The following is a 15,334-nucleotide window of genomic DNA, read 5'->3' on the forward strand; positions in this document are numbered from 1 at the left end:
GCGCCTTAAAGGAGCTCTCAGTTACAGGGCTTTCCAAACTGTCATCTCCAAGCAAGGCTTCATTCAGGTGCCTCCTTGGAACCATGCTCAAATTCAGTCCGCTCTCAAACACAACATTGTTTCTGTAGGATCGCAGGTGAGGGAATCCCTGGAAGATGGTGGGAAAGAAGCAGAGCCTCCAGGTTGTCCCACAGCTCCCAGAGAGTCATCAGGTCAAGGCTGATGAGCCCTACCCACATTTCTCCAGGAGGCAAACTGAGGCTGGAGCTTTGGGTACAGTTCTCAGGACCTACCAAGAGTGCCTGGGAGTCTCCTGCTTCTGAGCCCCTATGGGCTACCTGTGTCGTTACCATTCTCCCTGGCACACCTACCTGTCCCCCATATACACTATCTCCAAGCGGCCTGCGGAGGACAGGAAGGTGACAAGGAACACTGGGCCATTACTGCAAGACACACAGTACTTTACATCCCTTATGGTCAACAGCCACAAGCGTTATCTGCACAAGCCTGTCAGTAGAGGTGCTGGGAAGATCAATGGGTGAATCAAGCCTTCTGGGAAGGATGAGGAGGGCACCTGAATCTGACCTGACCCTGTGATGAGAGGGGGAAGGAAGGAGGAACTCGGCAAATGTAACACTCATCATGGAGTTTAGGAAGTGCTTAAGAGAGGCTGGTAGCTGCAGCCTGCTCCAGGCCCCCCACCATGGCCGGTGCCTGCAGAGCAAGGGTCAATCGTGTACAGGGCACGGATTTCAGACGCTTAAAGACAAAGGAACTCCAGAAAACAAACAGCAAGGGAAGCAAAGGTCATTTAGCACAAACATGAAAGCAAGCCCTCTCTCTCCTTGGTAGGTTAAATCCATGGCCAAAGCCATCAGGATGGCAGGAGCAACAGAAGAATAGGACAAAGGCGGAGGTGAGGAGGGTCACCGCTGTGTGCCTGCGTTGCAGGGAAGAGCACAGTGCATCCAGGAGGAAAGACGAGTACCCTGAGCCTGGGACGTCCTCACCCCGGCCAGTCCCTTCCTGCCCCCTGTCCACGTCCTTCCCCGGTGCCTCACTGCAGCCCCCCACCCCCAGACTATCTCTGCCCAGGCCCACACCTGCCTGGCTGCCTCCTCGGCCCATGTATGGCTGGTCTGGACTACTGGTGGGGCTGTCATCACCAAACATCTTACCTTCGTTTCTGGGACATGGGCCCAGAGAGAGGAGAATGGGAGCAGTTCCAATCAAACCTCTCCAACCCCATGCAGCACTTCCTACCTTTCAGATGCATGTTTACCCACGTTATCTCCCCTGAGCCTTGCACGCCCTTTGTGTAGATGCAGGAACTGAGTTTCAAAGAGGTGAAATCTATCACATCACAGTCAACGGGAGGAGCCAGGACTAGAGCTTCTAGCCCTCTGTGCAGGGCTTTTGCCACGCTCCCGCATTCTACGCTCAGAGTCAGGAGTGTTCTGATACATCTGCCTTTCTAGGGAGCACATCTCCCTTCTCGTCCCTCAAAACAGGTCCAGGTTGTCTCAGAACAGCCATCCCATATCCTTCTGACTTCAGAGGGCTGGATTGTTCCTCCGCCCTGTACAGATAAAATGCCAAAGGGCACGGCATAGATGAGAATCAAAGTCTACGGGAGAATGGGGCCCAGACCTGGAGCCCTGAGCTCCGGAGTCCTGCTAGCAGCTTTTCCTGCTAGGCAAGTGTGCCCTGAGCATCAGTCATTCCTAGATCACCTGCAGAATTTCTGCCATATTCTATACCATTTGTACTATTACTACTGTTTCTACTAAATAGGCTCATTCTTGCGACTTGATACTTCTAATTTAAAGTGATACTTTATATCACCACTGCAAGAGGGAAAATTAGTACCACTGGCCAAAACCAGGAGAGAATCCTAAAAATAAATAGTACAAAAACAACTTAAGTTATAGGCAGGCACTGTTCCCCAATTTAAAGACCCTGAGCCAGAGGTCTGCTCTCTTTGCTATAAAAGGGAGATTAGCAAGTGTTAAAAAGGTGTTAAAGCCAGACTCGCACCAATCTAAAACTTTCCCCTTGAAGAAATTACAAGGATTAGCAGAGAACGGAAAAGGGAAGAACTTTCTCACTAGGTGGCTCAATGTTACTTCATGCTTAACCACCTTCAGTTACTTCACTGAAGATTCATCCTGCACTGTGGGAAACATCAAATTAGACTAGGTTATAGGAAGTGGGACAGGAGGGATGAGAGACAACCAAACCATAAGCGGCAACCCATGCCAGCTTCTCCAAGTGCTCCAGTTAGTTCATTGCCCGTCACCTCCCCCAGGCACATCCAGCTTCTGGGCAAGCCCAGGGGCCACCAGTCACCACCCAGGCATCTACGGCTCCACTGCCCTTGTCTTAGCCCTTGTCCAATGCAGAACGCAGCACTAACTCCGAACTCCTCTGGAAATTAAGATGCAGCAGGGCCACCAGCAGTTACCCCAAATCCCCACAGCATCTCTGTGGACAGTCAACTCTAATGACCCCTGGTCGCTGGGAAGCTTTGGGCTCATATACCCTAGCAGAGGAGGGAGGCTATGCCAGCCTGTGTGGGCAGCTCCCTGGGGTCTCGTGGACATCACATCTGTAGCTAGGGGCTGCAGCCCCGGAAGCAACCCCAAAAGCTCCTTTGCCCATCCCAAACCCCACATCTCTCACCCCATAGGTCCTCCAGCCTATCTCTGAAATCGCCTGAGAGAACGATTTTCAACACCCAGGATCAAACAATTAAGAGAGTAAACCCAAGAAAGGTGAAGAGTCAAAGACAGAAAAACCCAAAGACAGAGGGACACGGAGGCAGGGGTGGAGGTGGTAAGCAACCTCCAAACTTGCTCCTCGCCTGCCAGCACCTTGCGCAAAGCTAGCAGATCCCGACCTGGCCGGCACCTCGCGGGCTCAGCCAAGTTGCAGAGAAGCAAATGGCATCCCCAGCGTACTGGGCCATAAGGGCCTGAGCCAGGGACGGTCGCCCGGGTCGGATCAATACTACTCGCGCTGCAGGCTTTGGGAAGGGCGCCGCGATAGGCAAATTCGGGGAGTGGGAGTGAAGGACTTGGTGACCCTCTGTTGGGGATGAAGTCCGAAGGGTTCTCCCAGCCGCCCTCCGACCCAGCCAATGCCCTGCCTGGGCTTTCCCATAAGAGCCAGTGTCGGCGGCTAAGCTCCGAACTCGCTCCCCAGACAGCGACCGGAGTAGAGGCTTTTCCCCATCCAGCTCGAAGCCAAACGCCCTCTTGGAAAAGTCCACCCCAAAGAAAACGGGAATTTAGCCCGAAAGCAGCGGGAAGGGGGAGGTGGCGCTGCCAGGCTTTACCTTTTCTCTTTACTCTGTTTTCGGGATTTGTGCAGGAGTCCGATGAGCACCACGGCGGCGCGGATCCCCGCCTTTCGGCAATGCATCCTCCCCGCGGGCTGGGACATGGCGAGGCCGCCGGCGGTGCCCGGCCGCGCCCTCGCCCGCCCGCCGCGCGCCCCCGCCAGCCCCGCTTCGCGCGCTCCGCGCCGCCCGCTCCCGGGTCCCCGGCTGCTCGCCTCGCATGGGCCCGCCCCGCCTAGGTGCGCCCAGGGGGTCAGGTGACTGGGTGCTCACTTCCCGGCGACCTTCAGTGTCTCCTCGGGGCCCGCCGGGCGGCCGGTGCCCGCTCCCCCAGCGCGGGCATTTCCAAGGCTCGCTAGGGGCGCGGCCCGGACGGGTGGCTCCGGGGCTGTAGCTCCGACGCGCCGCCCGCGCCCCGGACCCCGCCCCAGACCCGCCTCTCGGGCCCCGGCCCGGGGCGCCCCGGCTGAGGGCGGTTCAAGCGGGCCGGCCGCCACCGAAGGAAGACGGCCGGCTCGCGCTCAGCGCTCCCGGGGCTCGGCGCCCGCGTTCGCCCTCTGCCCCGCGCCCCGGCTCCTTGCCGTCCCGCCGGGCGGCCAGGCCCCAGGGCTCCCTCGCGTCTCCTTGGTCCCCTCCTCAGCGCTCCGTGTCTCCCGCCCCCGCTGGCCGGGCCCCGGGCTCCCTCCCCAGGCGAAGGCGGCTGACGCGCTTTCCCAGCCCGGCCCGCCGAGATACTTCTCCGATGCTGTCACTGTCTTTAAAACAGAGGGAGAAAAAACATGCACCGAGAGGAAACGCGCGTCCTCAGTCCAAGCGAAACTGCCTTCGCGCGCGGGCACCGCCTCAGGCCTCCTCTGCCCGGGGCCAGGCTGCCGGGCGGTTAGAAGGGCATCCCGCGCCCAGCGCGCGGCGCCCGCCCTCCCGGGCCAGGGATCCCTGGCGTTTTGACTCGGCCGGATGCTACCTCTCACCTTTCCCCAAATCCCGGAAAGGACTGTCATGCGGGGGTAGAGGGATCTACTACAGAGTCCGCATCGATGTGGGCTGGGGTCAGTCCCCCGGTTAACATTTGTTTTCCCGGCCCTGGGAGTTTGACAAAACAGAGGGTCAATGATAGATTTCCTGGCTGTTACACCTGCACCTCGCGTCCCAGGTTGCCAGGGAGACGCAGGTGGGGGGAAGGGGGACCCTACTCCACGGCAGCCGGGGCCCCAGCGCGGGCTGCCTCACACACCCAAACGTTCATTCTTCCCCTCCTCCTGCACACCGCGTGCACGCTTCTCCTTCACTTCAGAAGCCAGTTGGTGGGGAAAGGGCCCTGGCCCGGTCTCTACTACGGGCGCGGGGTGCTCCTAAGCCCCCCTCAGTCACTTCCATTTGCTGCCAAGAAGCCTAGCACCCTCTCACCACCCTCACCTCCCCCCACCCCCTGCTTAACTACTGGCTTTGCTTCTCCTTCCATCCCCCTAGGGAAGGGAATCGGCAGAGGACTGGAGGGAAGGGAATTAAAACTAGCCAATTAGTCCATCTTTGGTAACAGCCCTGTTGGGGCCAAAGAGGTCCCTGACGCAATTTGCCTTGTTTTTTATACAGTCTGCAGTTCAAGCAAGCAGAGAAAATCCAGACAGGGAAGGGGACCTTGCTGGAGAGGGGACGGGGGCTGCGAATGAATTCAAGGGCCTGAGACCTCAACCCTGCCTCTCCAGTGGGCACAGCTTCTTGCTGGCACTGGCATTGGGGGGAGGGCAGGGAGCGCCAGAGTGGTGCCAAAACGTGCCTGGTTTATTTATGAAGCATCCATTAGCAATGGCCTCAGCCCCCCTGAGCCTGCCTGGGTGGTGGGAGATCACAGATATAGCCATGGACGGCTATCTATAGCCAGAGAGGAGTGTCCCAGGCCCCACCCCTGGGATTGCAGCTACCCTGGCTTCAAGGACTACACCAGTAAGTGACCTGAGAATCAGTCTGGAAAAAGAATGAGGAGGAAATGAGTATGTCCTCAGTGGGTAAGAGGGCAGCGCGGCAGCGCATACAGCCCAGGGCTCCTCCAGCCTTTGCCATACACAGAACCTATCCATGGCCAGGAGGGTGCTGGAGGCACTGGCTGTAGGTCTAGGCCAGCATGAGGTGTATTTTATCCACACACAGGTAGAGTACACCTCGATGCAAGACCTGAATCCCTCCCAGGTGGGTGAATGTGGATGGCTCCCACCTAGGCCCCACTGCCTGGGAGGTATTTTAGATCAAGTTCATCAGTGAGAAACAGGGCATTGGGATGAAAGTGAAAAATCTTTCCACCAAGCAGGTAACTTCATTCATTGTTATTCTGGGCTTCCAGGCCCTCTCAACTCATCTACAACCACAATGTTTCCAGCCCCAGTGTGGCTGAAAATATAAGGTTGTCCCCCAAAGACCGTGACCTGATCTGATTCCTAGCGCCCTAAAAGGTAGAAGTTTTCTGGGGGTGGGAGAGCCATTCCTTCTGCCCACACCCCACACAGGAAACACCAAAGCATAAGGACACCCATCAGTGGCAGAGAATGTAATGGCCATCTGCTAGATGTGGCCATTCCACCAACATTTATGAAACAATTAGGATGCATCCAGCCTTGTGCAAGAAACTAGGGTAAGAGAAACGTAAGAGACCATCCTTGCTCAAAACAAGCAGGGCTAACACACATGAAACCACAAAACTCTCCCATTCCTGGCTTATCCAGTTTCTCCAATGTGACCCAGCCACTGTTCCCCCAAGTTAGGCCATTTGCATACCACCTTCACAATGTCTTAATACCATACTACTCAGTTATTTACTTATTAACTTTGCTTTAATTAAATCCACTCACTTCTTAACTAATTTTAAAAGAAAACATTATTACCACCCTAAAATCTATTATTGCTTGTCATTCATCCCATACAAACATACACAAACTTATTAAATTCTAGCTCAATTCTGTTGCCCGGCGAAGGCTCGGCACCTGAAGCACCTTCGTTAAAAGAGAAAAATAGACAAGCATTAGTTTTCAGCTACACACTTGCACCAAATGAAGACGCTGTCCTTGAAAAAATCACCAAGTTTGAAAGAGAACCAAAAGGGAACAATTTTTCAGGTAAGTGACTCAAAGGTCTTCTAGGGCCACATCCGAGGGGTACTTTGGGGTGGACGGAGAAGACTGGACACTTCCAGACCACAGGGAGTGAGGTCAGTGAGGACCACAGTGGTCAGAGAAGGGGTCTTCGCCCGGATCCCAGGCCACTGAGCAGCAGTTTATCCTCGGCGGTGTCCCAGCTCACAGGACCTCCAAGGTCTGTCCCAGCCCTCCCCCCTCCCCAGCACACAGTCCCTGAGAACAAAGTGCTGGGCAGCTGCCAGCCTGGGTCTCTGTCCCAATCCGGGGAAACCCAAAGGCTGAGGGGGCCTGGGTGGGAGCTGGGTGGGGAAGGGGACAGGGCAGTTAATCATGAACAGAGGGCAGACAGCTGCACAGCCCATTCCTAAGGGGCCAGTGGGGTGAAGCAGACAGACACGCATGCTTGGTCCTGAAGAAAAGGGCCTTCTGTGCCTGGGAAGCCGCTCCAGGAGACACATCCGCGTGAAAGCAGAAATCAGCCCCACTGCCAGCGCCCAGGTCTGAGAGCAAGCGCTCCTCCCCACCCCCCACCCCACCTCCACTACCAGTGCCTCCACTGCTCCCCAAAAGGATTGCAACCCTCCTTGGCTAGGATCACGGGTAGACGTGAGGCAAGAGGGACTGTGGAGCTATGGGGTAGGGCCTCTGACGAAAACCAGCTATTTTCAGATATCTTGCTTCTCCCCTTCTACAGGGGACAGTGTGCCCAGCCTTCCCATGGATCACACAACCTTTGGAGCAATTCAAGAGTTATACACCTTTAGACCTGCTTAGGACAGGCCAGCATCCCCACTCTCTTATGCCTTTGGGGGTACACACCAGCTCCAGCTCCGAGAGAAATCACTCAGAAGCCCCCCTCATGTCTCTCTGCGGAGCACTCACACCTGTGCTTGCAAGGAGCCAGACTGACATTCATTCTTGGCAGGTACGTCAGCACCCCCTGCTGGACCACGTTACAGTTGCATCTCTGGGATACCACCATATGAGGAAAAGGAGAAAGAGGAAGGGGGAGAGGGAAAGCGGGGGGAAGGGAAAGATTGGGAAGGTCATTTGAAGTGGAGAAGCAGTTTCTATTTTGAAAAGAGAGAGAGACGCAGGAGGGATCTTTGCCACACGTTGACTCTCCACCCAGCTCCTAACCTCCCCGCTCAGAGCCCACGACCAGCCCCCAAAGGGGTCCCTCCCACCACAACAGGCTCCTTTGGGGATAGCAACAGACCACGCCCAGGCTGGGCATGGAAGCCAAGCTTGGGAACCACAGCTCAGCCTACTTCCCCGGAGCCACACATGTCATACTGAACAGAGGATCTGCCGAGAAACTGGCTCAGATTTGGGAAAGGGATCTCGGTGACTTGTGTGGCATTTCCGAGCTCCAGGGAGAGGAAACCATGCCTGAGAAAACCCACAGATCCCACTCAGTGGCAGGCATCCAGCCTTTGGGCTAAACATCATCTAGTACCCAGAGCCTGCAATGCATGATGATAACCAGAACTTTGCTGATTTCCTGTTCAGGAATTACAAGAAAAGGGGGTAGGAGGAAGAAGAAAGGAGTTCCTCACCTATTTCTTGGGCTACTGAAGGTATTTAAAATATTTCTTTTTGGTTTATTTATGGAATTTTGAATCCATGAATCTAAACGGCATGGCTATAATTTTTCCCACAGTAGAAACATTCAAAAGGATTCTTCCATGTGTGAAATTTCTGATGAGCAGGAAGCAGATTTTGCATGGAGGCTGCCAGGGGTCACTCCAGGGAATCGGGAGCAGATGGGGCCAAGGGTGGGTGTCCTGCAGCACAGGCATTTCATGCTCAGGGTCCCCAGTCGTTCCCCACCTCACTGATTAGCTGTTGCTACCAGTGGAGCTACTTCCAACTCTAGGCTTTCTGGGGCTGAGTGGAAAAGTGGGGAGGAAAGCTGTCTTTCCATAATATTAGCAACATTGCTTAGCAACATCTTTCAAAGCAAGAAGCAGCAGACTCTCCAAAAACCTATTCTGTTTGGCTCTACAAAGAACAGAGTGGTTTCTTACATGTGCATTATTTATATACTAGTCTATATACCCAGTAACACCTTCTGTGCTGGCTTCCTCAGGAAGAGGACGTATTACAGCTAAGTGAGATTTCCAGACAACAGAGTTTTGAGCAGCAAAACTTTTCTTTGCTTGCTTGCTTTTATTGTTATGACCTTGGCTAGAAATTTCTCTAAAACGTCTTACAGCTTTTTTGTCCACTTCAAATATAGGTTTAATGGAAACTTTTCTTGGTGACTCAGAGCCATTATTATCAATACCACCTACTGTACTCAAGCTAAAACTCAGTTACGAAGAACCAGTCACTGAGGTGAGGACCCATTTGTCTCTATATTTAATGACCTCGATCAGCTGTGATGCGAAGATACTACAGCGAGGGAACAAAAACTTAAAGACCCCGCAGTCAGACGAACTTGGGCTAGAATCCCATCCTCAGCTTTTACTATCTGTGTGGCCGTGGGCTAGAAATTTCATCTCTCTGAGCCCTGGTTTGGTCATCTGTAAAATGGGCACAACAACAGTGCCATCCTCCTAGCGTTCTTGCAAGGCTTCTATGAGCATGCATGGTCCGCACAAAGACTTGTATGAAAATGGTCGTAGTAGCTTTATTCAAAATAGACGGTCCATCAGCAAACTGTGGTCTATCCACACCATGGAAGACCACTTAGCAATAAAAAGGAACAAAATACTGACACAGGCAACAACATGGCTGAATTTCAAAGCACTATGGAGTGAGAAAAAGCCAGATACAAAAAATACTTACTGTATGATTCCACTTATACAACATTCTAAAACAGACAATCTAAGGTACAAAAAATGAGAACGGTGGTTGCCTCTGGAGGTGGGGGATTTTCTGGAGAAATGGAAATGTTCTCTGTTAGGACAGGATGGTGGGATCCATTTGTCCAAAATGTATAATTAAGATTTGTGCATTTCAACGTATGTAAATTCCCCCTCAAAACACAAGTTAATAATAATAGAGGGAGGATGTGGAGTGGGTAAAGGTATAGATGAAACAAGAATGGCAGAGGGGGCTTCCCTGGTGGCACAGTGGTTGAGTCCGCCTGCCGATGCAGGGGACGCGGGTTTGTGCCCGGGTCGGGAGGATCCCACATGCCGCAGAGCGGCTGGGCCCGTGAGCCATGGCCGCTGAGCCTGCGCGTCCAGAGCCTGTGCTCTGCAACGGGAGAGGCCACAACAGCGAGAGGCCCGCATACTGCAAAAAAAAAAAAAAAAAAGAATGGCAGAATGTTGATAACTGGGGTGGGGGGGTGGTGTTCATTATACTATTCCATTTACTTTGTATATGCTTGATATTTTCCACAATATAAAATAAAAAGAGGAAATTTCCTGGCGGTCCAGTGGTTAGGACTCGGCGCTTTCACTGCCATGGGCCGGGGGTTCAAGCCCTCGTTGGAGAACTAAGATCCCACAAGCTGCACAGCGTGACCAAAAAATGTAAAAAGAACATGTTCGTAGTGGGGGAAAGAAAGGTTAATAGTGTTTATCTATGGAATTATGATGATTTTTATTGTTGTCTTTGTGCTTTTCTTCTATCTATAAATTTATAAGGACTACATGTTAGTTTTGTAAATAAGTAACAAGATGGATGTTATCATTAATTAAAGGAGGATGCACGCAAAAACACCTCACAGGTACTCTTTAGGTGGCCTTTCTCACTGTGCTGTTTTAAGTCCTTGCTCACAGTGACTGCTCCCTGGGAAACCAAAACAGGTGTACCTGGGAGATATTGCAGGTTCGGTTCCAGACCACCGCAATAAACCAAAAATCACAAGAAAGCGATTCACGTGAACTTTTTGGTTTTCCAGTGCATATATAAGTTATGTTTACACTATACTGTAGTCTCCTAAGTGTGCAATAACATTATGTCTAAAAACACAATGCACATACTTTAATTTTAAAACACTTTATTGCTAAAAAATGCTAGCCATCGTCTGATAACACAGGGTTGCCACAAACTTTCAATTTGTAAAACAAAACAAAACAAAAACAACACGCAATATCTGAGAAACACAAGAAAGCAAAGTGCAGTAAAATGAGGTATGCCTGTAACTGAGCTTGACGACAATTAGGCCAAGCATCCTGGGTACCAGCAAGTGGGCGAGTGTTTACCTGCACAGACACACAGATCTTACACGTCTTGAAGAGAGTATGATCAGGCCACCCAAGACGGCTGTTCTCTTGCTCTCTGTCCATCCCTTGCTCGACCAGCCCCTGCTTCATCTACTCCCTACTCATATGACTGACCTTCCTCATCAGTAAATGCCTACAGACTTCCCCTTGGCCCCAGCTACTGATTGTACAATAGCTTATCAAAGGGGGTGACGGGCGTGCTTCTCTGCTCGTTTCCTTGGTAACTGACGAGCCAACCTGACATCAATTCCCCCTATAACTGGTAACCTCCCTCTCCCCTCCAGTAGTGAAGGCTGCTGCCCTGTCCTGCCCTCGTCTGCCTCACACAGTGGGCTGTCACTCCAGGACCTTGCTTCAGACATGTAAGATCCCCCATCCATTAAACCATCGATGTCTCTCTCGCTGACTCCAGGCTCTTTCTTCCGTCTCAAGGCTGGGCAAGTACACAGCTTGCAGGCCTGCGGGGTGCAGCCCAACTCTGTGTGTGTGTGTGTGTGTGTGTGTGTGTGTGTGTGTGTGTGTGTGTGTGTGTGTGATATAGGTCGTGGCCCTGTTGACCTGATTCCTAATAAACCCTAATTTTTTTTTTCCTGTTATCTGAACTGATCTCCTGCTTCTACGGGTCCCGGAAGAACTCTGGGTCGGATACTCCTTTCTAGAAGGAAACTGCCCCTATAGGCGGCCATAATCAAACGCTTTCTACCTAACCCAAACTAGAGTTTGCTTCACAACGGACTCTGGACTCTAACTCATTGATGTGTTCATTGCTCTTTCCCGTGATGACTTTAAGTCCTATTAGCCTTAAAGACAAACACAAAGTTTATCTTCCTTGTAGACACAGATTCCCTGAGCTTCGCCCAGCCAGGAGCCAAGCTTTGAGCCTCCCAGGGAGCAGCTATGAGTCTGCAATTTGCAAGCTTTTCGCCAGGACTGCTTTCTGAGGCCTTTCTGCCCTTTCCACCAGGAAAAGTTCTTCTGGCTGTCTAGCCTGCAGCACTCCTGTTGTAATCTAAGCTCTTCTGGTGAATAATTCCCTCCATTGTTGGGAAAACCCCATTTAGTTCCCACTATCTTACCCCTCCTCCAAGTCCCAAAGCAGCTTCAGAAACTGCACCAGCTGTTTCCCTTTCTCCCCAAGGCTCCAAACTCTTTGCTTCCATCCATTTTCTCCCCTGCCCAGCCCCCCTCACTCATAGTCATGAGGCTGCATGTGTCACAGCTAATAACTAAAGGACCAAAGTTTTCCAATTATTTCCTTCTTCTTAATGCATTAGAGCAGTTTCAAGGTTATTGGGAGCTGGGCTCAGCAGCCAGCTGTGTGTGAACACCATCCATCAAACCTGTCATGCAGAGGACACGTAAGAAGATGCTGTCAGACCGTCTCCAGGCAAGACCAGCAGTGACCTTTGTGAGGGTCCCTTCTTGGAGAATCTGGAGCAGAAACAGTCTCAACCCATCCAGCCCTCGAGGCCGTGGGATGTGTGCGAATTAGTGTAGGAGGGGCAACTAGCAGTGTAATCCCCCAAAATCCAATGGGGAAATTAATCTTGCAAGCTGCTGACCTGTCCAAATGTAGAGTACATCCCTTAGTTATTCTGCACCTAGCCCCTGGTTTGTTTCCTTTGTGGCAATTATTCTAGCTTAAGGAGGGGACTGGGGCGGCGGGACGGTTGGTACTGATTTGTCTGTTTGCTGGTTTTTTGGGTCTGTTTGCCCTAGTGGACTGTAAACCCCATGAGCTCAGACACAGTACATATCTTAGAGGTCACCATCACCTGCTCCCTCTTCACCCCGTGCCCAGAATGGCACCTGATGCACTCTAACCCTCCATAAACATTGTTGGAAGTGAGGAAGGAGAGGAGGAGAGAAAGAAAGGGAGGGAGGGAATTCCCACTAGGAGGACCATGTGTCCTGGAGTTGAACTGGATTGGCTGGACGGGAGGGCAGAACATCGCTGTTCCAGGGATGGAGACCCACCCTCCACCCTCTCACAGGTGCAAAAGCTCAGATAGGGTGGCTAAAAGGATGCTTTCATTGAAAGCCCCATTCCAGGCTGGCACAGCCTCGTGAGTCTGGCAAGGAGAAACCTCAGATCAGTGGGTCCAACTCCAAGGTCTCTTTCAGGACACCCGAAAGTCCCCCTGTTAGACAACCCTACGGAGGAGGGTACTAGTCTCCTTCTCATGTTTATAGATGAAGGGAGGGACCTCTCTAGGGCCAACCCTGGACAAGCTTGGTCTGACTCTGGGGCCCACACTTGGGTGACAGGTAGGGGTTTGGCCACTCACCCTTGGGTATGAAACAAATTACATTCCTTTATTTTTCTAAAAATACCTTTTAAAAAGTCTTCTGGACTTCCCTGGTGGCATAGTGGTTAAGAATCCGCCTGCCAATGCAGGGGACACGGGTTCGAGCCCTGGTCCTGGAAGATCCCACATGCCGCAGAGCAACTAAGCCCACGCGCCACAACTACTGAGCCTGCACTCTAGAGCCTGCAAGCCACAACTACGGAGCCCGCACGCCGCAACTGCTGAAGCCCGCGTGCCTAGAGCCCGTGCTCCGCAACAAGAGAAGCCACCGCAGTGAGAAGCCCACACACCGCAACGAAGAGTAGCCCCCACTCACCACAACTAGAGAAAAGCCCACGAGCAGCAACGAAGACCCAACGCAGCCAAAAATAAATAAATAAATAAAGTCTTCTAGGGTTGGCAGGAAATGCAGTAATTTTGGAGCCCTCTCCTCCGGCCCATTTACTTCCACCATCTTCCCTTCCTCATCAAAGAATGACCAAAGGGTTCAGATAGTCCCCTGGGGGGACAGTGCTGTGCCCCATTCTATGGTCACCTGTGGAGGAATCACCCCACCCATTCCGAGGGTCCATGTAGGTCACCATCCCAAGTATCCAAGGAGCAGCTCCGAAGGCAGGTCCTGCTCACCCTGAAGCAGGAGAATCACCTCAGAGGGGAATAAACACCACCCCCCTGATGCAGCATTTGACAGCTACAAGCACACTCACATCTTTTATTCCATTGGATACTCACAACTCTGTAAAGAAGGAATATTAGTATCATCCCCATTTGCCAGATGAGTAAACTGAGACCCAGAGAGGTTTAACTCTTCTGTCCAGGATCACACAGCTCATAAGAAGCAGAGCTGGGACCCAGACACCGGTCTCCATGGTTCCTGACTCCCACAAAATTCATAATGAAGAGGATGGAGATCCCAAGGGATTAGGAGACAACACAACCAATCAGAGGCTCACCATGCCTGTCACCAGACAAACTGGAGTTGGCTTTTCCACCTGCCTAACACTCAGGCCCCTTCTTCCGGTCGACAGGCCTTGATTTTCCCTTGGGGAATACCCCGACACCACTCTTGGTTTTTGTGGTTCAGATGGGACTGTCCCTTTCTCAACCTCTCCACCCTGAGCTGTAGGATGGGTACATGGTCCAGGCCTGGCCAATCCATGTATTCTATTCATCAGGCCACAATGACTGCTTCTGGGATGGGCATATAAACCCAGTAGGTCCAAACAAGTGAAGACCTGAATTTTTGCTGGCACCATAGAAAGAAGTAGCTTACTACCCCCTGGGATTTCCAAAGTTGCTGGCTGTCTTATGTTTAAACTGTCTTATGAGAGGAGAATTGCCTGTGAGTGACGTGAATGCAGAGGAAAGCAGAGCCAAGAGATAGGGACAAACAGACTGATGATATTTTTTTACCCACCTGGATCCAGCCATTCCTGAAGTCAGTGCTCAGATCTGTTTTTCCTTTTGGTGTCTTTTTTTTTCCCCTTGAACTAGTTTGAGTGAGATTTCTGTCACCAGTAAATGAGTTAATTAACATATGAGATCTCTACCCAATGGGCATGCAAAATAATAGCTTTAGACAAGTAAGAAAAGCACATCGCTCCTTTACCCGAGGGGAGCAGCCCTCAAAGTGATGCATAGGGAGGTCCTTCCAGGAGGAGCCCCTAGGAACACCAAACACACCTGGAGGCACCAACCCAGCCCATGAGTGACAGGCTTGGGGACAATCCTCTTGACCCTACTCTCGGGGAAGGCAGAATGGCCTAAATCCCACCCTGAAGATAAAATGGGAATTTCTCCCTTCCTCCTCACTGTCAGCATGTGGGTCACTCATTTTATCTTTCTTCAGTAAAATCAAGGGCTATTCAAGGAAAACATTGAAAAAAAGGAACATTTGGACAATTCTAAAAATGTGGGACATTCTACAAAAACAACTTTGCCAGGTCTGCTGTTCCACATTTAAAGAAACTAAAGAGATGTGATAACCAAGTACAAAGAGTGACCATTAATAATAAGCCAATAACATAATCTAATATACAATCCACATTTAAATTTGGGAAAACTATATTTGGAAATGGACTGTATATTAAGTTACATTGTTAAATTAATATCCACTTTCTTACATGTGATCATGGTATTGTGGTTCTATCAGAAAATGATACTGTTTGGGGGAGACACCTGCTGAAATATTAGCGTATGAAGTATCTTGACGTCTGCCACTTATTTCCTCTACTTTACTCTCATTATACAGAGAAAATGAGAACACCTGTGCAAATGTTAATAAGTGGTGAATCTGGGTGAATACAGCTGCTCATTGCATTATCCTTCTCATTGTTGCATAGGTTGATAATTTTCAAAACAAAAAGTTGAAAA

General features: G+C 51.3%; 1 protein-coding gene and 1 long non-coding RNA gene across 5 annotated transcripts in view; one reads left to right on the forward strand and one right to left on the reverse strand.

The window, feature by feature from the left end:
• RAP1GAP2 (RAP1 GTPase activating protein 2) overlaps window positions 1–15,334 on the reverse strand; it is a 186,907-nt gene that overhangs the window by 139,658 nt on the left and 31,915 nt on the right. Inside the window, exon 1 of one of the 4 annotated variants that reach the window (XR_004347654.1) lies at window positions 3,338–3,743. The exons of 1 other annotated variant lie outside the window; for it this stretch is intronic. Coding sequence is in view for 2 of the 3 variants with exons in the window: in XM_032617538.1 (XP_032473429.1) it covers window positions 3,338–3,444 (107 nt within the window). In the remaining variant the exon portion in view is untranslated. Of the gene's footprint in view, window positions 1–3,337; window positions 3,744–15,334 lie in introns of those variants that run through there. 2 more of the 4 variants (XM_032617538.1, XM_032617540.1) reach the window with 2 other exon arrangements.
• On the forward strand, window positions 7,170–8,988 carry LOC116746237. The gene is made up of 3 exons (XR_004347655.1): window positions 7,170–7,393; window positions 7,981–8,048; window positions 8,711–8,988. It is a non-coding gene; the product is annotated as an uncharacterized LOC116746237 (long non-coding RNA).

The sequence above is a fragment of the Phocoena sinus genome, chromosome 20 (assembly GCF_008692025.1).
Source record: "Phocoena sinus isolate mPhoSin1 chromosome 20, mPhoSin1.pri, whole genome shotgun sequence".
NCBI lineage: Eukaryota > Metazoa > Chordata > Mammalia > Artiodactyla > Phocoenidae > Phocoena > Phocoena sinus.